The 27,511-nt window shown below is 39.8% G+C and overlaps 1 protein-coding gene across 6 annotated transcripts in view; it reads left to right on the forward strand.

The window, feature by feature from the left end:
- Positions 1-27,511, forward strand: part of ABHD12 (abhydrolase domain containing 12) — a 140,350-nt gene that overhangs the window by 101,517 nt on the left and 11,322 nt on the right. For all 6 annotated transcript variants that reach the window (XM_027853905.1, XM_027853902.1, XM_027853900.1 and 3 more), the window contains 5 exons: positions 10,422-10,452; positions 14,568-14,613; positions 22,708-22,837; positions 24,555-24,592; positions 26,885-26,964. In XM_027853905.1, the coding sequence (XP_027709706.1) occupies positions 10,422-10,452; positions 14,568-14,613; positions 22,708-22,837; positions 24,555-24,592; positions 26,885-26,964 (325 nt within the window). The remainder of the gene's footprint in view (positions 1-10,421; positions 10,453-14,567; positions 14,614-22,707; positions 22,838-24,554; positions 24,593-26,884; positions 26,965-27,511) is intronic.

Here is a 27,511-nt window from a genome sequence, read left to right on the forward strand (position 1 = left end):
TATAACTTTTCCTGTGTCCTGTTGCCTCAACAACCAAATTATTAAATAAATTCTTTGATGGCCCGAGACCTTGTTTTATATTTTTGAGTTCCCATTGTATCTACTTTAAAGTACCCTGTAGCAGAGTCAGTATTCAGTAAATACTTGGTTGATTTTCAACTCTGTGGCATGGCTGAACCCCCAGTATCCTGTGGGGAGGGAATATATGCTCTACATTGCTTACAGTAGGTACTCAAAAGTTTGATTATGATAAAAGACATCATACTACAGTGCTTTAGAGTTTACAAGGTATTTTTCACATGTTATTAATAACAATAACAACAATAATAATAGCTAGAATGTTTAGGCTTACAAAGAGCTTTACAAACATTATCACAATAATCTAGAGAGGTAGTTGCTATTATTATGCCCATTTTATAGATGAAGAAATTAAGGAAGGTAGAGATTAAGGGTCACACAGCTTATAACAGGGGTTGGGAAACACTTCCTGTAAAAGATGGAATTTTAGTTGAAATGTAAAGGAATCCAGAGAAGTCAAGGCAATGTTGAGGAGGGAAAGGGACAGCCACAAAGATGCCCAGAATTATGGGTCCAAGGCTGTATTTCATCTCAATTCTTCTTGACTCCAGGTCTAGCTCTCTATCCACTGTGCCATCTAGCTGCTTCACTATATTTGAGCTTGGGGACAGCTAGGTTGCACAGTGGATAGAGCACCAGCTCTGGAGTCAAGAGAACCCACAGTGGATAGAGCACCAGCTCTGGTGTCAGGAGAACCCAAGTTCAAATGTGGCCTCACACAATTACTAGCTGTGTGACCCTGGGCAAGTCACCTAACCCCGATTGCCTCAAAAAAAAAAGTTACATTTGAGCCTCACTATAGCAAAATAAGGTAGTTAAGGTAGGATAAGTATTATTATCATCAGCCCTGTTTCAATGGATGAGGAAACTGGTGCCCAGACAGATTGTGACTTCTTCAAGTTTGGTTTATACTAAACTTCTCTGTTCCTCAATTTCTTCATCTGTAAAATAAGAGAGTTGGTCTTGATGGCCTCCAAGGGCTCCTTTCATGTCTAAATCTACCAGAAGGTAAGTGGCATAATTCCAATCCTTATATGACTTTTATAAAAAGGAAGCCACCATATGAAATAATAATGTCTGCTTTTTATACAGCACTTTAAGGTTTCCAAAATGCTTTATATACATATGAACCTCTCAACAACCTTTTAAGGTAGGTGCTTTTTTATAGATGAGGAAACTAAGTCTCAAAGAGGTTAAGTGACTTTGACTTACCTAAGGTCAAACAACCAATAAGTATCCAAGGTAGGCTGCCTGCTCCCAATCCATCCAGCAATCTTTCCACTATACCATGCTGCCTCCAGAATGGAGGTATCCCTGCAGTGAAATAAAAAAGGTTGAGTTTAGAAATCTCAACGTTCACTTTCATTTTTAGTACCCTCATAATAATATACTCTAAAGTTGAATGTTACAAACATTTGTACTTGTTTTATATTTCTACTCATTTTAGAAAAATTATGTATAATTAACAGTATCCTTACCTGATGCCTCTTAGTTCTGGTGCCTTTTCTCTGTTGATTATTTCCAGTTTCTCCTGTATATAGCTTATTTGTACATAGTTGTTTGCATATTTTCTCCCCATTAGATTGTGAACTCCTTTTGCCTTTCTTTGTCACCAGCCCTAAGCACAGAGCCTGACACTTAATAGGTGCTTAATAAACATTTATTGATTTACTTTTCTACTTTAAAAGATCCTATGATGAATCTTTATGAAGTGAAGACTTGGATTAGGCCCTAATAATCTTTTTAAAAAAATCATTTATACGTTTCTCCCCATTCATTCATTCTCTTGATATTCTCCAGTGGTTGTTCTTCCAGTGGAATTTTGTTCTCTCTCTCTCTCTCTATTTCCCCCCCCCCCCACTGATCTATAAAATCATTCTTTGGTATTTTTGGAAGAATCTTCATTTGTATTCCATTGGCTCAGCCCACCCACAAGCGATGAAGATGTTTCCCATTGTCTCCTAGGGACCAATTGGGTATTTAGAGGTGAGAATATGCCCCCTGTTCAGGAGGGGATGTTTGTGTGCTTTTTTTGGCCTTACAGGATCCTTTCTCAGTGGCTACCCTTGAGAAATGGTAAAAGGTAATCGGTGCCTGTTAGTAAATGAATATTGGAAGAATAACAACTGCACATTTGATATTGGGAAGATGTTAACAGGGTGAATGACACTGAAGGGAACACATGGGGCAGGAGTGATAATACTAGAAACCTGCCACCCCTCCCCAGCTCTTCAAGGATACTCTAAGAACCCTGAGGAGCACAGTAGCCACACTTTGAGGAATCAAGCTGGTAGTCCAAATATGAGGCTGGGAGAGTGAACACAGGAGCCTGAACTCCACAAATCACTGGGAAAAGCAGATACGCACCAATAGAGCAATGGCTAAATAAATTGTGATAACGTGTAAAACCTATGTCAAATTGCAGGGTGGGAAGGAAGGTGGGAGAACATTTGGAACTCAAAATTTGGGGAAAAAAATATGTTAAAATTATTTTTACATATAATTGGGGGAAAAATAAAATATTAAAAAAAATTTAAGAATCATTTATATATCAATTATAAGTTTACAAGTTTATATTATTTTCCTCTTCAGGAATCTAGCTTTCTTCTTATTGCACTTTATCTTGAACCAACATCATTCCTACTCCTGCTAGAGGCTTCTCTGAAAATGTGAACGGTATTCTGGCTGATAGCTGTTCTAACTCTCTCTCTTATTAATGTTCTTATCCTATGGAACTTCATAAGAGTCTGCTTTTTTTCTTTTTTTTCATTGTGTATAAGCAGCTTTACTGTCCTTTCTTTGGGTAAATTGGTCTTGAGTTTTTATTCAGTCATGTAAAACATACTAACTAACACTCTGCTCATTCCTAGTGGAAATTCTCTTATTCCTTAGGTAAAGCTTAGTTTTTGTCTTTTAAGATTGTAGGGAGAGGATGATAGAAGTCATTCCCTTCATAGGGGCACTTTAGTGAACTTACAAAAAGAACCTGGGGACACAGGCAGAAATAGGTCATTTGAGACAGAAAAGACAAATTACTTTTCCTTGAGTTCATCTGTGTTTGAAAATGAGCTGAAAATGAGAGCAAAGAGCATCCTAAACAGAAAAGCTCAGTGAGAGGCCCAACAGGGTACCGAGGGATCAAACCTGGAAGATATGGCCATCCCGTGCTAGCTATTAAAGAATCAGATATAATGAAGACAGGAGTGATGGTGTGCCTACCTACCAAAGAGGCTGGAAGGCTCCTTGTGAAATTGGGGCCAGAGGCTAGTTTGGAACAAGCAATGAGATCAGTAGAGGGTTCTTCAGACAAGGTTAAATGTAGGTAACATATATATTAGCTAGTCTTTGACGACTTGCATTATCTTAATGTGAGATGCCTGTGGGTCTGCTAACTCGGATTTGGAGTTGAGCAACAGACCTGGGTTCAGATCTCAACTCTGCTACTTGTTATCTAGGACATGTCATTTTAGTATTCTGGGCCTGTATTTCCTCATCAATGAAATGAGTTGAGCTAAATGGTTCCCTGAGTCTCTTCCTATTTTAGTTTCTGTGGCCTATAACTTTTCTGAGTCTCAATTTCAGTATCTCTGAAGTGAAGTTAGATTAGATGATTTCTTCTAGTTTTAAATTCTGTGGCCTATAAACTTCTGAATTGATTTCCCCCTTTGTAAAACTGAGTCATTCAGTAAATATATATTAAGCACCTACTATGTGCCATACACTGTGCTAAACCTTGAGGATTTAAAAAGAAGCAAAAGACGATCCATAGCATCAAGGAGCTAACAATCCAGCAGGGGAGGCAATAAGCAAATGGATATGTACAAACAAGCTACAGACAGGATAAATAAGAAGTAATTAAAAGAGGGAGGTCACTAGGGTTAATAATGGTTGGGAAAGGTTTCCTGTAAAAGATGGAATTTTAGCTGGGGCTTGAAGGAAGCCAGGAGGCAAAGATGAAGAGAGAGATGATTCCAGGCATGGGGCATAGTCAGAGAAAATACCTGTAGTCAAGAGATGGAGTATTTTGTTCATGGCCAATGTCAGTGGATCAGAGTATGTTTTGGGGAGTTAGGGTATAAGAAGACTGGAAAGGTAGAAGGGGACTAGGCCTAGAAGGGCTTTGAATGCCAAACAACATTTTGTATTTGCTCCTGGAGGTGACAGAGAACAACTGGAGTTTATTGATTAAGGGAGTGAAAAAAGAGAGATAATAATACTTGCATTACCTTATCTCACTGGATTGTTGTCACAAGCACACTTCGTAAACCTTGAAGCTCTGTAGAAATTTGAGGGGTAACTCGAAACGACGTTAAGAGATGATCAATCTAGTCTAAGGCTCATTGTTGTTGTTCAGTTGTTTTTCAGTTGTGTCCAACTCTTCATGACCCCATTTGGGGTTTTCTTGGCAAAGATGCTGGCATGGTTTGCCATTTCCTTCTTTAGCTCATTTTACAGATGAAGGAACTAAGGCAAACAGGGTGAAGTGACTTGCCCAGGGTCACACAGCTAGAAAGTGTCAGAGGCGTATTCATCATGAGGATGAGCCATGTAATTCCAAGCCCACTGTGACACTTGGCTGCCTCAGGCTCATTGTACAGGTAAAGAAACTTAGGCCAGAAGAGGGAAGTGACAATTATTCCTAAGCAAGACAAATCAGCACATTAACTCTATCTGCCCAAGTATGCCTCATGTTGCTCCTCTCCACCATCTCTCTTAAAAAAAAAAAAGTGAGAATCATGCTTCTTAGTCCTCTAGAGTCGTCATTGATTTTCAATGTTCTTTATGTTTCTTTTGGTGATTCTTTTGTTTTTTCCCTTGGTTTCCTAGGAAAGTTCCTTTTTAAGATTCTATCCTTCCATGAGCTAAACTAAGTGGGTTATGAGTTTGCCCAAACTTGGACCAAGATAGTGAGGGAGATTAGAGTACCACTAGAAACCAAACATGGGGGTGAGGAGGTGGGAAGAGGGTATTATTCCTAATTTCCTGGCTGAAGTGATGAAATAATAATAATAATAACAATTAGCATTTATATATTATTTTATGGTTCACAAAGTGCTTTACGACTATTATCTCATTTTGTCCTAACAAAAACCCTAGGAGGCAGCTGCTATTATTATCTTCATTTTACAAATAAGAAAACTAGAGCTAAGGAGAGATGAATTTACTTGCCTGGGGTCACACAACTATTAAGTGTCAGAGGCTGGATTTGAACTTAGGTGTTCCTGATTCAGTGCTCTATCTATCCATTTTGCCACCTAGCTGGTGCTGAAGAAAAGAATATAAAGCTCTCAGAATAGAAGGAGCTGGGGACTGACATGCTTTAAAAAAAATTGTTTTATTGATATAGTTTGCTTTTACGCTACAAACTTTTACAGATCACTTCTACTTCCTGAGAGGTCCCTTGTAACAAAGTAAAATAGTTAAGTAAAACTAATAATATAGACACCTCATCTGAAACTGCTTGCAACATTTCACATCTGTAGCACCCCCCCCACCTATTTTTTAAAAAATGAACAGAAAACTATTTTCACTGCCCCAACCCCACTGAAAAATAAAGTTAAAAACGGTTCTTTTTGGCAATAAATATCCATAGTTAAGTAAAACAAATTCCCCCACTATCTGTATACAGGAATGTGTGTCTTGCTCTGTACCCTTAAATAAATCAGTTCTATTTAAATGGATACAAAGCATGCGTCATCATTGGTTCTTGGGAATCATAAATGGTCATTGTATTGATCGTTGTCCTTACATCTTTCAAAGTTATTTTGTTTTTACAGTGTTGTTATTGTATAAATCCTTCTCCTGGTCCTGCTCATTTCATTCTTCATTAATTTACAGAAGTCCTTGAAATTGCTCATTTTCATAATATTGGTTGCTCTGCTTCTGCTTACTTCATTCTGCATCAGGTCATATAAGGTCCCTTCCTTCACAGGGGACTTTACCATATATAGACAGGGTGCTTGGCTACTGTCCTCTTCAGTTAACCGTACAAATACTGGAGTGTTTGCTGTTTGCTGCACAGTGTTGGTTGTCCTTTGTTTCCAAAGGCAGCTCTGGGTTTGCTTTCCCATGGCCAGATTCGTCTTTGTGGTTGGACTTGAACATCTTCTTGCTAATAATCAAGATGACTTGCAAAACATTATTGAAATAGGATCACTTTGCCTCCATGACTACAAGGCTAAAAAGCAGGAAAGATTTCTTGTCTGTGAAGGCCAATTTTTCTGCTTGTCATCCACAGCCTTTCCATTGCTACTCTATTTGTACGTGCCTGGGATGTTACGTGGGGCTAGGCTATCTCCTGCAGTAGTACCTGTTAACTCAAGTGTTAATGCCTCAACTGGAGACTGAATTTGAAAGGAAGGGAGAGCAGGGGAGCAAGAGGAAGTCAAGAATGAGGGCAGAAGTGTTCTGTATGCATCATTCACGGAAGTAAGACCTTTTGCTATATGAACAGTGGATCTTGGAGTCAGAGGACTTGGGTCTTAGAGAAGGGAAGGAAATAAACGTTAGATACATTGAGAAAGGAATTCTTAATTAGCTATGGTTTGGATTTCATGGTTTCTGACATTCTGCCCAACTACAAAATTCAGTGATTTCCTTCAGCGATGCTTACTCCTGGCTCTCAGGAGAGCAGTGTATATTTTTCTTCTCTTTGTTGTTAAAGATTGTAGCTATTCCTGTCATGCACTAGTCTCGGGAAGCCTAGAAAACTCTAGGAATGTCAGAGTAGCAAAAGCTATCACAGTGCTTTCACATACTGAAAATATGCCTTGTTGGAGCTTTAGGAACTTGAGAACCATGAAGGAAATTGAGCCAGAAAGATGCTGTAGTCATTACATGAGAGTAAAGAGTTCATGGGGCCAGGGGCCTGGGTGGGAGGAGGGTGATTTAGAAGATGTTAGTAATTGATTATTTCATTTACAATTCCAGTGATCCATCAGGCTAAAGTGTAGATGCTGTCCATCTTCACCAATGGTGATTCCCACTGGTGGAGGCACCCAAATAGAGAGTCAACACAAAAGGAAAAGCATAACCCAAAAGAACTCATGGAATGCAAAAATGTTTATAGCAGCTCTTTTTTTTTGTGGTGGCAAAGAATTGGATACTGAGGGGTTTCCTATCAATTGGGGAATGGCTAAACAATTTGTAGTATTCAGATGGATAGAATTCTGTTGTGCTCTAAGAAATAATGGAGGAGATGATTTCAGAGAAATGTGGGAAGACTTGTATGAACTGATACAAAGTAAAGTGAGCAGATCCAAAACATTTTATATGCAACTACCAACAATACTATAAAGACAACTTTGAAAGACTTGGAAATTCTGATCAATGCGATGACCAAATGCAATTCCAGAGGACTCATGATAATGGTAAAGAACTCAGCTGCAGTTTGAAAAAATATGCCTGTATTTTTTGGACATGGATAATTTGGGAATTTGTTTTGTTTGACTATATGTGTTTTTAACATATTCTTGTTCTTCATTGGTGGTGGGAAGTGGGGAGGGGGAGAGGATTGGGAGGGAGACAATTTAGATCTGAAAATAAAATTTAATTTAAAAAATAATAACCTGGGGGAAAAAAAAGATGTATTGAAGGAGAAGTTGTTATAGGAAAAGTATGGCAAATACAGGGTGTCCCAAAAATCTTAGTGAAGTTTTAAACTTGAATAGCTTTAATAGCACAAAAGTACACTAAGACTTTTGGGACATTCTATGTAGGTGGAAAGGAAAAGAGATGAAATATTGTGAAATAGGATTTGAAAGTTTGGGGGTCAGTCAGTGCTCTTCAAAATTAGTACCTCTTGGTACAACTGACCAGAACATATTACAAAACTAAAAGGTCATTGGACTAAACAGCCTATATTCGTAATTCAGCTTGTAAAACCCTAGAAAGAATTGAGGGAAACAAAAAAAGTATGTGTTCTCCTGACAGCTATTGTACCTTCTGCAGAAGGGCAGTGTAGTGTGCTGGATAGAGCATTGTGCTTAGACTCCAGAACACCCGGGTTCCAGTCTCACCACAGACACTTAATAGCTGCGTGACCCCTCAGATACGTCACCTAAGCCCTTCTTAGCCTCATTTTCTTCATTTGTAAAGTGGGAAATTTGTTGTTCAGTTGTGTCTGACTCTTCTTGACATCATTTGGGATTTTCTTGGCAAAATACTGGAGTGATTTACCATTTCCTTCTCCAGCTCATTATACAGATGAGAAAACTGAGGCAAGCAGGGTTAAGTGACTTGCCCAGAGTAACATAGCCACTAAGTGTCTGAGGCCAGATTTGAACACCGGAAGATGAGTCTTCCTGACTCCAGGCCCAGCACTCTATCCACCAAGCTACCAGCTACCCCCAAAAGTGGGATTAAAACATCCATGATGTGTCCCTCATATTGTGAGGATCAAATGGGACGTGTATAAAGCTCCTTACAAACTTTTAAGTGCCATTTGCACGTGAGTTTTTCTCACGACTTTTTTCTAAAAGCAGTCTTAGGATATAAGTAGTGTTTCAGATCATTCGGTGCAATTCAGTGCAAAACCTGTGGGAAATGAAAGGGTTGCTGATTGAAATGGAACTTCGGGAAAATGGTTTTCCTAGTCCTTAGACCTACCTGATCCCTTCCTTGTTCAAAAACATGCTTTAATTATGATATTTTTTGGTTTGGTTTTTTTAAAAGAACAAAACAAAAGTGTCCACCTTACCCTTCTCTCACATAATTTTTTTTAAATTGGTGATGAGAAACACTGTTTTTGATTGGTTTGCTCCTTTTGGTTGAGTGAATTTATTTAAAAAAACCTGCAGTCCCTTGGGGCCATTTCTAAGGCTTCCACATATGCTGTGCTCAGTCCCTCTCATGACTTTTTGCATGTATTTCTTTCCTGAAAATAGAGTTTGCTAAAGCAGTAGGATGCTGCTGCTACTGCTTCTGTGCCCCCAAACAAGCCAGACAGTCTGGGTTTAACTGAAGAAGGCAGGTGACATCTAGTCCCCAAGGCATCTGAAGGGAAATGAAAACACCATTTTCATAAAAGTTTTCTCATGGTCTGAAAAAGTCATGTGCTATTGTCTGCCAGGTTAAGTGCAAGGTGGCCTATGAGAGTGGGAGATGTGCCTGTGGTCTCTTTTGGAATTTGTTTTGACTTGGAAGCCCTTCTGGGAAGTTGTCATAATGATTCCTTACAGACCCAAGAGGCTTTTGGCTGCCCAAGTTAAAAACTTCGACTCTTTAATTCTTCACTATGGCAGTCACAGTGCAGTGCAACGTGGACTTGGCCAAACAGGTTAGAGAGCTTGAAGATGTGATCTTTACCAGTAAACTGGCCTGCTTGCCAGGCAGGGAGCCTTCAGCCCCATGGAACCTGGGCCATATTTGAATTGCAGGGCAAGAAAAGGGACTTGAGCTTTCTTCTCTGGTTCCTAGAGCTACAGCTTGCTTTGGGAATGCCCAGGGGAGGTCTCAAACACTGTTGAGTTACTATTCCTCTGAAAGGTTTTTGAGCAGAAACATCCAGGATACCCCCCCCTTACTTTTCAAGTGCTTTGGAACCCTATTTTGGGGTTCTGTGGCCTCAGAGGCTTACTGTGAGGGCTTCTTAAGACTTCTGTCATTTTAATTCCACTTTTTTTATGGACTAGACAAAAGCATTTCAATGTATGGAGAACAGGAAAGGAAGATTGAATTATGAAACTGTGAATTTCTATTACATACAGTTTCCATTTAAAGCATATGTTGTGACTAATGTGAAAATATGTTTAATAGGAATGTATATGCAGAGCCTATATCAGATTGCATGCCATCTTGGTGAGGGAGGTGGGAAGGGAGGGGGAGAAAAATTTAAAACTCAAAAGCTTATGGAAGTCATTATTGAAAATTAAAAATAAATTAATTTTTAAAAATGGGAAAAAAAGCATATGTTGAATTCACTTGAAAGAAAACGGATTGTGGATAGAACACCGGCCCTGGAGTCAGGAGGACCTCAGTTCAAATTTGGCCTCAGACACTTACTAGTTGTGTGACCCTGGGCAACTCACTTAACCCTAATTGCCTTCAAAAAAAAAAAAAAGAAAGAAAGAAAGAAAGAAGAAAAGGGGAAAAAAATAGATTTAGTTTCCTGCCATAGATCCTCTAGTCATAGTGCCACTGAATTATGGGTTATGGTTAAAGTGCTTCCATCAGCAGATTTTGACTAGCACCTAGCAGAGTACATTACACATTAAGGAGCCACTGGGTCCTTAATTAATGCTTATTAGATTGTATTGAATTGGTGATTGTACCCTAGTTCTTTATGAAGATGATGCTAATGTAGTGTATCACTTTTTTACGTCCCTCTCTGTTAATTTCTTTAGGGGAGGAGACCATCGAGTGGCACTCTACAAGGTAAGACATTTTCTCTTCCATTTGTTCATTTTAAGAGGTGGGAGGGGACAGGATGAATCCCCTGATAATATTGGTCAAAGTTAGCTGATGCTGGGAATAGCTGTAGTTTCTCTGCTCTTCTCAGTAACGAAATGTTAGGAAGCTATACCAGCAAGCTGATGTCTGTTTTGCCCATGCAAAAACATTTTTCATGGGAGATTTCCACAATGACATTTTTCAGAATTCTGAATTGTTTTTTCTCATGCCTGTGTCAAACAAACCCTGGCAGGATACATGAAGTGCTATTTGACCTTGAGTTTTCAAAATGTTGTGCTGAATAGACTCCCAACAAAGCCATTGACCCACCCTTTTGTGGTGTTAGTAATGAGAGGCAGTTGGCATAATGGATGTAGGGCTGGCCTTGGAGTCAGGAAGACCTGTGTTTCAAGTTTTGCCTTTGATGTGTATCAGTTATGTGACCATGGGCAGGATAGTGATCAAGGTAGCTCTCTACAAATGTAAGTTACAGAAAAATTGCATTGCTGGAGGGAGTTTCCACACCTGGATTTCCCCATCCTGATGAAATCACAGGTCCAAGACCAAAATAATGATAATAATTAATAATAATAGCAAGAATTACAGATATGCTTTACTGCTGACCTAAACTTAAAACAAAATGCTTATTACTGAATAAGCTCCTTGCCTAACAGTATGATAGGTATACAGTACAACTTATTCCAACAATTTTATTGAAAGGCATTTTCTAAATGTTTGCCAAAGCAGATGGGAAGTTGCAAAACCCATTCTTTCCAAAAAAGGAAAGGGAAAAAAATGGAGGGAAAAAAAATTAAGGTGAATTGCCAAGGCCATGTTAAATTATGATGGATGTGCTTCTGTATTCATGAAGTTGTATTCCATGGAAGGAATAGCCCTATCCTGCCTCAGTCCTCCTGAGGGTTCTCTCTCTGTTGAATCAGTACTGTATTCCTCTTAAAATCACTGGCTTCTGTGATATTGGGTCTGAACCATGCTCCTGGTGCATGTTTTTCTAGGGCCAACCCCCCTGTCTTTCTCTATCTCTTTAAATCTCTTTCTAATTCAGGACATTTCTCAGTGCTGTCAGGTCAGAAGTGACATATAACTAGGGATGTGCTTTCCTCCCTTATATATCAAATAAAAGACATCTAAGTATTTAAAGAGTGCAATGCCTTTCCTGGCAGAAAAGAATAACAGAAAAACAGAGAAATAATTCAATATATGCCAAAGGTAATTTTCTTTCCCAGATGAACAGATCAGCCAGTACTCTGGGCCCTCAGAGGTACATTTCTTGAGTTTTGGACTATAATTCTGGGAGTTGCCACTACTTTAGGAGGAGAAAGGGGTTGGTTAAAAAGCTTTTAAGTGGGTCTTTGTGGTCCACATTAAAAGAAAAGCATTCCATTCCCTCTCTCTATGATCTACCTACATTCCTGTAGCCTCCCTGTGAGATCAAACACAGGGCAGCTCTAGTCTCTGTGGCTTTTGTATATATTTAGCTGGGAAGGTAGGAGTTATTGGCTTATCCCAGTGGCCTTTTTAGTAATGCCTTGTTGGTCTTTGATGTAAAGTTGCTCAAGGCTTCCACACAGCCTATATCCGCTTCTGTGGCTTATAATTTGACATAGTAGCTAACACAACTCGATTCAGTAGCAGCAGATTGTATGATACTTTCCAGGTGTGTCCACTTAGTCTTAGTATCCAAATAGCCAAATAGGCTATAGAATGATATTAGACAGGGTAATTTCTGAAAGTCTTGACCCATGGAGCAGGTCCGCTGTATAGAGTTTTAAACTTGACCAGTTTAATACCTGATTTTTTTCTTTTGTATCTTGCTCACCCTCTATCATTTTGGGCCCAATTAAATAAGTCTCTTACCAAGTAAATAGAAATGAGCCTGAGTGAAAGCTGATGGGGGTCGATGCCCTGTGATTAGATTAAAAGATGACATCATATTCCAAAGACTTATTGATAACATAAAGCATTTAGGGAGTAACTGTAGGTAGATGGGCACATTGTCTGGGTTTGTACTGAATAGAGCCCAGTCTCTTTCTTTCTTCTTAGACAAAATTTCAAGTAATGAGTTTCAACTAGTACATGAAATAGGCTTTTAACCTTTTTTATGTCATGGAGACTTTTGGTAGTCTGGTGGAACCTATGGATCCCTTCTCAAAATTATGTTTTAAAATGCATAAGAAAAAATGTATGTGATTACAAAGGAAACCAATTATATTAAAATAAAGATACAGGTTTTTTTCCTGCAACTAACTTTGCAGACCCCCTGAAACCTATCCCAAGGTTGAGACCTCAGTCTAAAAACTGCTGCTCCAAGTGGATTAGAAGATTCTCTTTCCTTGGTTTCTCAAGAGTAGTCAATAAAATTCAGATTTTTTTTTTTTCAAAAAGTGCCTTATTATCCAGCCCACAAGGTAGAATCTGGAAGCTTGGATAGTTTGCTGAAGGCATGAAATTCTCTTTATTAAAAATTACCTTACTCCTATTTTCAATAATTCCATTGCCAGGTAGCATGTTGATAAGTCAGAAATAGACTTCATTTTTTACTGAGGGGAGCTCGTGATATGAAGCAAATATTTCTAAAAAGGAGGAATTGGAGGCAGAGAGAATGAGTCAAATGGCCCAGCCCAGATTACTTATAGAGGTTATAGATTTAAAGCTAGAAAATCTTAGGGGTTATCAAGACGAACCCTTTCCTTTAACAGATGAGGCATTTAAATGACTTGCCTAAATAAGGTCACACAGGTAATAAGTGTCAGAGCTTTGATTTAAACTCAGGTCCTGTGACTCCAACTTCCGAACTCGAAAGAACAAGATTGAACAGAGCAAGAAGTTTTAATGATAGGATTATTTCCTATATCCTTTTATCAGGTTGTGGTCCACTGACAGTAACAAGTGGGCCTTAAGGTAACACTGTGATTGTCCTCTTACCTAGAGATTTTAACCTGTTTGGTGAGAGTTTTGTTGTTATTCAGTCATTTCAGTTGTGTCCAACTCTTTGTGACCCTTAGCAAAGATAACTGGAGTGGTTTGTTGTTTCCCTCTTAAGCTCATTTTACAGCTAAGGAACTGAGGCAAACAGGGCTAAGTGACTTGCTCCGGTCACATAGCTGGAAGTGTCTAAGGCCAATTTTAAATTCATGAAGATGAGTCTTTCAGATTCCAAGCCCAGTGCTCTATCCACTGTGCCACCAGCTACCCTTTGGTGTGCGGGTAGAGAAGTTAATAAATAGGTTTTCAGTTAGTTGGAGCTGGGGTTTCGGTTTTTATGTTTGTTTGTTGTTGTTTTTTTTTTAGTAATAAATGGATCTGATTCTACTAACAGGTGAAAGTTAGTTGGATTGCAGTAAAAAGGCATAGACTTCCCTCACTATATTTTCTCTCTCCATATAATTCCTCCCTAGTGTTCCATGCTGGGAATATCTAAAGGATATTACAGCTAGATGGCGAAGTGGATAGAGTGCTGGGCCTGGAGTCAGGAAGGCCCAAGTTCAAATCCAACTTCAGACACATACTGGCTGTGTGACCCTGGGCACGTCGCTTCACCCTGTTTGCCTCAGTTTCCTCACCTGTCAAATGAGTTGGAGAAGGAAATGGCAAACCACTCCAGCATTTTTGCCAAGAAAACCCCAAATAGAGTCACAAAGAGTTAGACACAACTGAAACAACTCAACAACAACATTGCAGAGCAGAGTACAATTGGAGCTCTTCCTTGGCTACCTTTAAGGGTCTAAACAACCCTGTTGTAAACCTCTTCCTCTGCCTCCACCTCCTAGGTCTTTTGGCTTGGGAAGTAGAATCTGAGACAAGATGTTTGTTTATCCTGGGGACTGTAAGAACCCTCAAAATATTCCTTAGAATTAGAAGTAACTGGGAGTAGAAAATCCCTTCATAAGGCCATCCCTTGTGAGGCTTGTTAGGTGAGGTTACCTCTACTAATTAACTCACAGGTGTTAGGTATGCTAGTTATACTCAGAACCCTATACAGAAGTATTAGCTAGGCATTTTAGATAAAAGGACAGCTCTTTGTGAGACAGGCATTTGTATTTGTTGCAAAAATCTATGTGTTTCTTTTCCTTTTACAGGTTCTGAGTTCCCTTGGTTACCATGTAGTCACCTTTGATTACAGAGGTGAGATTTATTTTGAAGTGACTTTGAAGAACTTACTATTGACCTCTTTTCTCTTCCTTTAACCTCATGCTTTCTTCAAACAGTCTCTTTGACAGGAATGGAAAAATCCAATTATTTTCTATGTTATAATCTTCCTTTAGGGTCCTTTTCACTGTGTGAGAATGGCCAGAAGGGAAATGGAAACGCCTTTCTTCTGACCTGGTTTTCTGTATAGTTAGTCTCCTCTATTACTGATGCCTTTTCTTGCACATAAACTACAAATATATGACTGTCCTGTTAGCAGAGATCATAAAGTTAATGAAATGGCTATACATATCCATGCATGTATATGTTTAATAAGCACCATTTTTGTTGGGAAAAACCCTGGAATTTTTTTTTCCTTTTCCAAACTTGAAACTTTACTTTTTTCTGACATTAAAAAACAAAACTGATAAAATGAACACCTAGTGAGTATTGTATATGAAATTGGGAATCTCTTTTAACAAAAACTTGCTTTTCAAGTATGTAGTAACTTTTAGTGTGTTAATATTCAAGCTGTCCTCATGTCTTTCCTTCTGAACTTCCTTTTGTTTGTTTCTGTGCATCTTTTAAAATGCTTCAATAACCCTTTTCACCATTTGTTTTGGTTGCTAACCCTTATCTTTCTCCTAACCTTCCTTCCCAGATGTTTTTGGGGGAATCCCCTGTAACAAATTTGCATAATTAAGCAAAACAAATACATCTATTGTCCACATCCAGAATTGTATGTCTCATTTTGTACCTTCAGACCTCTTTGTTAGGAGGTGGGTAGCATGCTTCATCATTTGTAGTTAAGGTTGGTCATTTTATTGTTCAAATTTCTTAAATCTTTGAAAGTCGATACTCTTTGCAATGCAGTTATAAATAGCTCTCCTGATTCTTCCCACTTAACTCTGTATCAGTTATATTAGTCTTTCTAGGTTTTACTGAAACTGTCTTTTTATTGTTTCTTTTTTGTTTCTTTTTCTTTTTTTTTGGCGAGGCAGTGGGGTTAAGTGACTTGCCCAGTGATACAGCTAGCAAGTGTCTGAGGTTGGATTTGAACTCAGGTCCTCTTGACTCCAGGGCCAGTGCTCTATCCACTGCACCACCTAGCTGCCCCCTCTTTATTGTTTCTTATGGCACATTAATATTCTATTACTTTGCCACTCTGAAGCCTTTATTCAGGAAGAATTGGAAGGAAACTTAGCTAATAACCCTCTCCTATTGTTCACTTCATCTAAACTCTTCCTTTCCCCTATTTCCTGGCAGAAGCACGTAGCTTAATGGAAAGCACCATCCTCTGTTGAGTTCCCTTGCTCAACTTTCTGTATTTTAAAAAGTAGACCAAATTATATATGGCTGGCCAAACTTCTCCAGCCTCCTGTCTAGTTCTCATCAATTTAAAATCCTTTGGGGCAGTCAGGTGGCACAGTGGATAGAATACCTGCCCTGGAGTCAGGAGGACCTGAGTTCAAATCCTTAGGCATATAACACTTACTAGCTGTATGACACTGGGCAAGACACTTAACCCCAATTACCTCACTAATAAATAAATAAAATGCTATGCATGACTCATTGTCTTTGCCATGTCAGCAATACTCTCTAGAAGGAGTTTGGTTGGCTTGCTGATTTTGCCTTGTGTATGACAGGCTCTGTTGTGGCACAGTTTTGCACGTCTGAATCACAGCCAATGATGTGTACAGGGAAATTTCTTGTGAGTTTCGTTATAAAGATATGCTGTTATGTGGCATGTTAAAAATCTGTTTCCTGAGTAACTTGAATTTTTATTCAACTCAAGTCAGCAGGCATTTATTAATCTCATATTATGTATGTTTCAGGCACTGTGCTGCCTAGTTGCTATAAAGACAGGTCCCTGACCTTGAACTGTGTGTGCTATAGCTATACAAGCCTATTGAATAAGAAAGCAACCCTGAAAAGGTTGAAAAGGGAAAAGTACTGGGTTTTGCCTCAATGGGCTCACTTCCCTGATTTTTTTTAAAATATCTTTTTAAGGCCATTCCTTTCTCTTCCCTCCACCTTAAATTTTCTTCCTCCTACCCCTTCCAACTTAAACCACTGAATCCATAAGTATTGACTGAGCACCTACTATGTGCCCAATATTATCTGAATACCATTGGAGATTCAAAAGAAGACATGTGGCCTTTGCCCTAAAGGGGTTGGATTTTAAATTCATGAGAACTCAACAGAGGATGGCTGGCTAAGTTTGACCAGCCATATATGATTTCATCTACTTTTTAAAATACAGAGTTGAACAGCGGAGCTCAACAGAAGATGGTGTTTTCCGTTAGGCTGCATGCTTCTGTCAGGAAGTAGGGGAAAGGAAGAGTTTAGATGAAGTGTATGATATAAGAAAACTAGCTCATTTTCCAGTTCTTCCTGAATAAAGGTTTCAGAGCGGCAGAGTATTTGCTCAATAAAATATTTCCCTCCCCCTTCTCCCCACTGGTTGGGGAGACCAATGAGGAGGATAGTTTGACTAGAGCAAAGAGTGTGTGTTTGAGAATAGTGGAAAATAAAGTTAAGATAAATGAATCAATAAATAAGGTGGAGGCTGGATTATGAAGGGCCTTAAAAGCCAAGTTGAGATGTGTGGAGTTCTTATAATAGGAAACAGTTGGAAGTTTTTAAGCTAGAAAGGAACATGATGAAAGCAGAGTTTTTAAGAGCTTAACCTGGCAGGGTGGAGGATACATAGGGTTAGAAAGAGACTGGACTCAGGGATGCCACCTATGGTAGGGAATCCTAGTGTGAGGTGTTGGTGACAGTGACAATGGAGAGGAAAGGACTAGTGACCAGGGGTGGGGAACCTGTGGCCTTGAGGTCACAAGTACAGCCCTTTGAATCCAAACTTCACAGAACAAATGAAACGTCCCCACCCCTGGACTAGTCTGAGAGAGTTTGAAACTACCCTCATCACTTCCTATGATATTTTGACCTGAAATGTGACAATGACTAGGATGTTGGGAGCGAAGCTGGAGTCCTAACCCTGGGAACCTATTGTAGGGATCATTCTCTCCTCCAAACTTTTGCGGCCTTTACTATTTATACCATGCATTCAGCACCTATCAAATGCTACCTTGTATTGTTGTCTTTTTACAAATATTATATGACTGTCCCAACTATATCGTGAGTGCTTTAAGAGAAATAGACCACGTCTCAAACTTCCATGTATCGTTAATGCAGCACACATTCCCTTATACAAAGCAGGTACTTTAAAACAGTCATGAGGAGCTGCTGCTGTGTAGATTTTCACTGTGAAACTTTAGGCACTTCCCCAGAAGATTGGCTGGAAAAACCATATTAGTATAGTTTCTACCTACCAATTCTCCACTCCTGTTGTAGACATATGATAACTTTCCAGGACCTGGGAAGCAGGTTTTACTGCCTTAAGTCCCATGGCTTTTGTTTATGCATCAAAACTGGCTCCTTCTAAACCTTGTGATGCCTTTTTAAAATAATCATTTGATGGTGACTCATTGCCGAGCTGCTCAAAAAACAGCAATCATTGGTTTCTTTTTGAGGTACAAGGGGGAAGAAAGATAAGGGGAATGGCCTAAGAAAAGATATTTTAAAAACACAAACATCAGGGAATTCAGCCCACCAAGGCAAAACTCCTTACTTTTCCTTTTGTTAATGTGTCAAGGCAACTTCCTTCTCTTGGGTGTCTGAGGCACTGAGCTGTAAAAAGACCACAAACTTCTCCTAATGCTTCTTTTCAGCACAGGCTTGCCCAGCCTATTGTAAGGAGTTGCATTAGTTCCTGCACTGATTGTTGGAAGAGTTCCAGAATAGCTCACCTGAAATGACTAGCATTTAGTTTCTTCTACTGCCACCCTTGGAGCAACTACCTAGAGAGGTGTTGAGGCAACTGGCACGGGATCCAGAGAAAAGAGGCTTTGGAATGTATGTGTTGCAGCATATGTAATACAGCACAAGATTAAGGACTACTGACCACTTGTGCTCTTCATCCCTACCCCTCCCTGGATCCCTGCATCGTCCTGGACCTTGCTCTGGAAAAATGAAAAAGACGTACTATAAACAAACTAAAATAGCTCCCTTCCTTTGACCCTCAGGCTACCCATTTCACTTTTCCCTGTCACTGCCAAATTTAACAAAGGCGTAGCCTCCATTCACTTCTTCCCACAATCCACTTCTCATTCAGCTCCTTTCAATCTGGATTCCTCCATCAACATTCTACTGAAATTGTTCCATTGCGTGGCATCATTTGACCTCCTCCATTGCCAGATCTCGTCACCTTTTCAGTATTCATTGTCCTTGACTCGTCTGTAGTATTCAAACTGTTGGCCATCACCTGTCTTGTTGAAGGTTTCTCTTGGCTTTTGGGACACAGCGCTTGCCTCAGTCTCTCCCCACTTCTCTGACTATTGTCTTTATCCTTGGTTCCACTTCTTTGTCCTGATCTGTTGTATCTTTGACTCTCTTCTGTCTTCATCCCCTTCCTTGGCATTCTCCTGCGCTCTCTTGGCTTCACTTCTGGCCAGTAGCAGATGACTCTCAAAATCCAGACCCATATTTTCCATTACCTACTAGACATTTCCATCTGGATAGCCTATAAGCATCTCAAACTGAACATGGCTAGAAGTGAACTTTTCATCCTTCCCTGATGATTTCTCTCTTTATGTTAATAGTATAATTCTCTTGGTCACCTGTACTTATAATCTTTATTTCATCTTTAACATTCAGCAAGTGGCTAACTAATGTTGATCTACTTCTGTGATTTCTCTGACATTCACTCTTTAGCTCCCTGTCACCTAGAGTACTGTAGTAGTTTCCTAGTTTGTCTCCCCACTCCCCTAACTCTCCCCATTCCAGCCTTTCCCATACCCCATTGCCAGAATAATCTTCTTGATCCTCGGCTTTGATTACATCATCCCTCCCCACAACCCTGCTCAGAAAACTTTCAGTGGTTCCAATTGCATGCAGAACAAATTCCAAACTGGCTTCAGCCTACATTATCTCACATAATACCCCCCTTCTATACTCTTTATACCTCCCAAACTAGACTCCTCCCTATCTCTGAAATAGCCCTTGTTTTCCTGCCTCTGTCTTTTTAATTCCTAATGGTTAAAATCTTCAAGCCCCAACCCTCCTCTCTTCCTGTTAAACTACTACTCATCATTTAAGGCCCAACTTAGTTGATGCCTCTTCCATGAAGCCATCCTTGATTCCCTCCCCATCTCCCAAGATGGGAATGAACAGTTCTTCCTGTGGACCCTCAGGGTACCTTGTTTACTTTTCTTATGTATTAGTATATTCTGTTTTCAATTACTATTATTCATGTACGTGTGTTATCTCTCCTATTAGAGTATAGAATCCTTGAGAGAAGCAACCAAGTCTCATTTGTCTTTGTGTCTTCTCTAGCACTGAACATTTACCCTTGGACATAGTAATGAATTTGGACTTTTTTAAAAATTTTCAAAATATTTATTTATTTATTTATTTTTAGTTTTCGATATTCATTTCCATAAGATTTTGAGTTCCAAATTTTCTGCCCATCCCTCGCTTCCCCCCACCCCAAGATGGCATGCAATTTGATATAGGCTCTACATATACATTCATAATAAACATATTTCTACATTAGTCATGTTGTGAAAGAAGAACCAGAACAAAAGAGGAAAACCACGAGAAAGAAAAAAAAAAGAGTAAATAGTATGCTTTGCTCTGCATTCAGAGTCCATAGTTGTTTCTCTGGATATGGATAGCATTTTCCACCATGAGTCTTTTGGAGTTGTCTTAGATCCTTGCATTGCTGAGAAGAGCTAAGTCTATCAAAGTTAGTTATCACACAAGGTGGCTGTTACTGTGTACAGTGTTGTCCTGGTTCTGCTCACTTCACTCAGCATCAGTTCATATAAGTCTTTCCAGTTTTTTCTGAAGTCTTCCAGCTCATCACTTCTTATGGAACAATAGTATTCCATTACATTCATATTCCACAACTCGTTCAGCCATTCCCCAACTGATGAGCATCCCCTCAATTTCCAAGTCTTTGCCACCACAAAAAGAGTTGCTATAAATATTTTTGTACATGTGGGTCCTTTTCCCATTTGTATTTCCCTCTTTGGGATACAGACCTAGAAGTGGTATTGCTGGGTCAAAGTGTGGGATTTGGACTTTGATATGCTTAATAAAGGCTCGGTAAAATTGAAAAGAACTTCACCTAACAAAAATGAATGACTTACAATTTATAGTCCCAATTATGGAGGCCAGCACAATGTGTCTCAACTCTTGATTCTGCCATTAGCTGCCAGTGTGACCTTGGGCAAGTTGCTTCCCAATTAATCTGTCAATAGGTAAACATTTATTAAGCACTTACTATGTGCAATGCATTGTGCATTCTGGGAATACAAAAAGAGACAAAAGACTCTCCCTATCCTTAAGGATCTAATGGGGGAGACAACAGGCAAACAACTATACAAAGCAAGCTATAGAGGATAAATAGGAAATAATTAGCATAGAGAAGGGTTTAGAATTAAGAAGGATTGGGAAAGGCTTTCTGTAAAAGATGGAATTTTAGTTGGGACTTATTCTGGGCCTTGGTTTTTTGTTCCTATGAGGAGGTTCAACTACATGATCTCAGTGGTCCCTTCCAATGCTAAAAAATGACAAGATTTTCCAATCAGTTTTCATGAAAGCCAAATAGGGTCAGGAGGTTGAAAGCACTGGCCAAATTCTAGATGTGAAATTATCTGTCATTATAATACAGATCAGAAATTATATCAAATTCGAGGACAGATATCACATCTGTCTTATGCCAGCCTTCAATTCCTTCAATTATTACAGGTAATCTTGAGGTGACCACTTCAGATTCAGTGGTAGTAATTATTATTTTCCTCCACCAAAAAAAAAATTACCTCATATATTACATACACTAAAGTGTATGTGTGAGTGAATGAATCACATGCACACATTTTCTCCCCCAATAACTTCCATTAGAGAGAAAGAGGGAGAGAAAAGGGGAGAGGGGAGAGGTTAAGGGGTGGAATGGAAAGGAATGACTGAGGTTTTTTGGTTGAATCGTGTTGAATCGTTTCCTCTGTTATTTAGCAGTCAATTCATAATCTGTGCTAGCCATCATTTTGTGTGGCATTCTGAGGAGGTTTGTGGGTAGGAGGTCACAGTTTTCCCTGGGAGGACTAGGTCAGTAGAGCTAGTGATTACAAATTACCAGGAGGGGAATTGCCATGAGACAGTCTTTCCAGTGCCTGTGTTTTTTCAGGCTTTAGAAATCCACATATTTGCTTGGAAACAAGTTTAAGTAGAAGAATAAATGAATGTTTCAAGCTGTTTGGAGGCTCACAGAATCACAGGTTGCTACAACTGGAAAGGGACTTCAGAGATCACCTAAACTCAATCTCTAGTTTTATAGATGAAGAACCTGCAGTCCAAAGAGCTGTAAAGATTTGCCCAAATGTCTGATTAGTGGGAGAGCCTGACTTTTGAATCCAGGTTTCCTGACTGCCAGTCCTGGGCTCTTTCCACTATAGTTTGCTCACTTACATATAAAGGTACGATGAGAATATTTGTAAAGTGCTTTGTAAACCTTAAAACATTTTTTTAAAGTTGGCTGTTATTACTATTATTGTTATGAAAACTCATCCCTTTACCCTTCACTTTGCAGTGATTCTGCAGTGTCAGTATAATGTGGACAAGTGTGTGGCTGTGGTGTGAGCTGACTCATAGAACCTCACAACCAAGACTTGGAATGGACCTCAGATCATTCAGCCCATTCCTTCATCCCTCGTCATCCATATTCTCCTTGGGTTCGGTGACAGGGGGGCTAACTAACGAGGGGAGCCCATTCATTCTATGCTGGATGGTCCTCATTGTTAGTTTTGTCTTCATTGCACTGAAAGCTGCGACCCATTGAAAAGCAGGTGGAACTTCCACCCATGGCCATTAGTCTTGCTTTTTCAACGAGTCAGAATAAGCCGGCTTCTTCTATGTGTCAGCCCACAAATAATCATTTCTGGGCATGCAAATAATTTGTATTTGACAAATGGCTTTAAATGTTAAGATCTTTCATTTGCTCTTTCTCTGGACTCCTTTTTTTAGGCTGGGGTGATTCAATAGGAACTCCAACAGAACGGGGAATGACCTACGATGCGTTACATGTTTTTGACTGGATAAAAGCAAGAAGTGGTTACAATCCTGTGTATATTTGGGGCCATTCACTGGGCACTGGGTAAGATTTCCATTCACCTGGCATTTAATTGCCTTTGGATGGGGAAGTTGGGGTGGGGTGTAATCTTTAAATTATGGACCTGTCCAAATTTATTGCTCAAGCCCCATTTTCTATGAGCATTTCTGAAGCTTATCCCTAGATATTTTCCATTGTATCATTAAATATGTTAGAATTAAAGTGTTTATCTCTATATTATCCCTCATCTGCAGATGAGGAAACTGAGGCAGATACAGGTTAAATGCCCTGGTCACAGGGCTAGTAAGTATTTGAGGCTACATTTGAACTCAGACCTTCCTTACTTCAGATCTAGTGTTCTATCCACTAGCTGCCTCATCACTATGCAATCTATCAAAAAAGCGTTTATTAAGCACTTATTACTCTGTAGCAGGCATTATGCAGAGGAGATAGAGAGGTAAAAACAGTTCCTGCCCTTAAGGGGCTCACATTTTAATGGAGGAGACAACATGTAAATACGTAGACATAGACAAACAAAATCTAGCGAGATTAGATGGGAGGTCATCTCAGAAGGGAAGGCCTTCTAATCAATTTGTGTTGTGTTGTGCATAAGTTGTACTTGGAGCAGCAACTAGGTGCTCATCAGAAAAGCTAGGTCCTTAGGTGAAGTGGTCTGTACTATACGCTCCCTTTCATTCCATAACTCCATGGCAGCCACCAATTCCTCCCTTCCCAAAAGGACGAATTCCTTGAATACATTCCAGCTGGTTGGGGTAAGGTGCCAGAGGATATGATACTCTGTCTGATATTGTGATAACCTCCATTAGAGTGAGAGAGACACACTGAACTTTTTCATAGCTTATTTTCTGAAGGCTGTAAAGAGGGGATGTTTGAAAATACCAGCTAGAAGAGAATGAGAGTCTAAATTGGCACTGCTATGCTGTCCTGCTCAAAAAAGATGAACCATGTTCAAAATGGGCATCTTTCATTGGCTTCCCAATTTTTCATCAAAGATGGTCTTTGTACAGCCAAACCAGTGCGGTCTGGGTTCAATTGCAGACAAAGATAATCATCTCCCTGCGTGTCCTGCCTGGGTTCAGAAAACATGCAACAAGGATAAATAAGGATAGATATTTACTGCATGTGCTGGGTTGGTGAAGACATTGTGCTGATCAGTGGCACTTTCTTTCCAAGCAGTGAATCATGACTTTCAAAGTGGTGTCTCATGAGAAGTGGTGTGGTCAATGTACTTTCCTAAGTCTGTTAGTTGAAAGGGTGTTATTCCTTCCTGATGGGTTCAGTAGTAAAAGGCATTCTGTGGTCATTTAGGAAGTTGACTTACCCATTACCATCAAAAGTGTTCATCCATTCCCAAGGTGTGAGGTGAAGTGGGTCATTGCTGGAAGAGAGCTCAGCAGACACAGTCCCTGTTTAGGAGTCATCAAAGGTCTGAGCCTCTGTGCAGGACCTCCAGGACTTCCTACCCTTTGTATCTTTCTAAAAGGCAATGTTCAGTTCATAGGTCACCATTCTTCCTGAACGGGCAGCACAAGTTCCTAGCTGTCCAATTACAGTATCCTTTCTTGGAAAAAAACAAAAAACAAACAAACAAAAAAAAAACCTTGAAAAGAAGGTAGATTATCATTTCATTGATGGTGCTTTATGCCCATCCTTCTGGGGGGCTTAAACCATTCTTGATTAGGAAATAGAAAAGGATTAACTTTTATTTACAATTAATTTGCTTCTTTTTTTTTCTTTCTAGAGTTGCAACCAACTTAGTAAGGCGCTTATGTGAACGAGGTAAGAATGTCTAAGACCTCTAGTAAGGCATTTAATGACCACCATAACTTTTCTATGGCCATTGCAGTAGCATGCTACAAAATGTATGCTTGTCCCTAGTTCTGAAGACACATTGTATGCTTATTAAATAAGATGGCTTCTATTGAAGAGTTTTTCATCAGAAGGTTTTCTATCACTAGGTCTTCCTGTCTCACATGTTCCCTTTTTCTCAGGTTTGGGCACCCTGTTGAGGCTCCCCTTTCCCCTCCCCCCACACACTTACTTAATTTTGAGTATAAAGTAGGTATCTGTCACATGGATAGAGTTGTGGCTGTATTTTTTCATTGGATCTGAAATACCGATTGGTCCCTCCCTCCGCCCAATCTATTGTGCGTATTCCCTTTAAGGTTCTCTTTCCCTTCAGCCTTCTTCAGACTTGATATATGAAATCTCAAGGCAGCTGATTCTATTTTTTGATAACTCTAATCACTAGGACTTTTTTCCTTTATATCAAGCCTAAATCTACCTTTCCAGAAATTTCACTTTCTTAGATGAAACCACAAACTTCCCAGTGGCATGTCGGCTCTACCGTGGCATATGATTCAAGAGCAAATGATTCAAGGCTCTTAGGGATTTTTTTTTAAGACAAAAACAAAACAAAACAAAACAAAAACCAAAAAGCTCCTCAGTGTTAGCTTCTCCTGCTGTAGGGTAGAGAATCCCTGATGCTGTTCATGTAGCCAAATGCCGCTAATACTAAGTTTCACACGCATCCCTCCCTGTATTTACTTTCTAAGATAGCTCTGTACTAGATGGAATCAGGTGTCCTTGACTCCTCTCCCTTCCACCCCATCTGTAAATAATTACTTTGAAAAAACAGCTGGAGCATGGGCTAAGACACGAGAAATGACTTGGAGATCTGGAATCTGTTTGACCTGATTGTTATGTTGTATCCATCTTTTGATTTCTCTGCCATTGTTACATGTGTGGCCTTGGGCAAATAACTCACTTCACTTCCCTTCACTTCAGTGTTTTCATCCATAGAATGGGGATCATCATGCTTGTCCTACCCACTTTGGAGTTGGGAGGTTGTTGTGAAGATCATGGAATCTGAGTCACAGAGATTCACTTCAAGTCCATAAACACTTATTTTTCCTAAAGCACTTTACAGATATTTCATTTGATCCTTACAACCTTAGGAGGTAGGTGTTATTATGATCCCTATTTTACAGTTGAGGAAACTGAGGCAGGGAGAGGTGGTGATTTTCCAGGGTCACACAGTAAATATCTGAATCTGGTTTTGAACTCAGGTCTTCCTGACTCCAAGCCCAGCACTCTATTCACAGCACCACCTTGCTGCCTCATCTAATCTCACTTATACCTGAAAAAGAAAAGGTTGCAGACAAATTTTAGATCAAAGTAAGGAAAAATTTGAGAACAACAAGAGCTGTCCAATAGAAGCAATTCTTTTTCATAAGCTGTCAGTAGTCAACCATTCTTTGCTTGAAGACCTTTGATGAGGGGAAAATCAGCTGCTCCTTAAGCCATTTCTTTTGGATAGCTCTCTTGTTTGGAAATTTTACCTGTACCCATTGGAAATCTGCCTTTTGGTAGAGTCTGCCCGTTGCTTTCTTGCCCCGGGGCCAAAGAGAACAAATCTAATCCTTCTTGCTTGTGATAATCTTGAAATACTTGGAAGATGTTTATCATGTCCCCTTAAGTCTTTACCTCTCCTGGCAAAACATCCCTAGTTCCTTCTTGGGATATGACCCTTGGTTACTCTCCTCTGGACACTTCCACTTACCAGTGTCTTTCCTAAAATGTGTGGCCCAGAAATGAACAGTCCTCTAGATATAGCTCAGCTAGGGCAGAGTGCAGTAGGACTGTCACCTCCTTGTTCCTGGAAGCTGTGCACACCCTGGGTCACCCAGATCTGGTACATAGATTGATAAGAGTGGAATGGGGTGGTTTCTGGACTAGTGCAGTCCTGGGTTTGCTCAGGGTGTGTCTGGGGTCATGTGCTTCTCACTCCTGTCACGCTCGAATGCCATACTGTTTTCAATGGTGATTCCCCTCTTTCCCTTTTGATGGGGAGGTCCTTTCCAGCTCTAAATCACTGCCCTAATGGGTCAGAGTCATCAGTAGAATGGAGCCATGGGCACTTAACTCTCCCAAGCTTTGTCTGGAAAGGACTTTTCTCAGATCCCTTTGGCACAGTTTTTGACAGGGGGGCATTCAAGGCCACTTAAAAATGGCATCATCTTGCTAAGGCTTATTGCGTCATCATGTTTTCTTTTTCCCTCCCTTGTTTAGAAACTCCTCCTGACGCTCTCATATTGGAATCTCCATTTACAAATATACGTGAAGAAGCAAAAAGTCATCCATTTTCAGTGGCAAGTAGTGATTTTAAAATGGTTTCCTGGTTTCATTTTAAGCAGAGCCAACCTGTGTGCCTGCACACAGACTCTATATTACTGGTGTGGAGCAAGACATAGAGTAAAAAATGTTCTTACACAGGCCATTCCAAAGGGGAAGGAGTCAAACCCCAAGAGAGATTTTTACATGTACTATCCAACTGCTGTGAATTGCCTTGGCTCTTAGGAGACCTGACAGTTTGTGCGCTCATCAGAAAGGGGGAGCTCAGTCTTCTGGCAATTTCCTTAGTGAAATATTTATTTGAGAATTTAAAAGAAGGTCACGGGTGTTAGAAGATTGTTGTATTTGTTCTCTGAGCCCACTTCTCTTCCCTTTGTCTTCACTTCCCATCCTGCCAAGTGTCCATACTAGGTTATCTAGGATTAGAAACTGGAAGTTGTGAGTTTAAAAGGAAAGGTTCTTTGGGTTGGCCATGTATATGGGATTGTGGGGGAGACGAAAGACTGTGCTTTGATCAATACACATACATACATACACACACACACACGTGTGTTTATATATCTG

This window comes from Vombatus ursinus, unplaced genomic scaffold (assembly GCF_900497805.2).
Source record: "Vombatus ursinus unplaced genomic scaffold, bare-nosed wombat genome assembly UNPS02010219.1, whole genome shotgun sequence".
NCBI lineage: Eukaryota > Metazoa > Chordata > Mammalia > Diprotodontia > Vombatidae > Vombatus > Vombatus ursinus.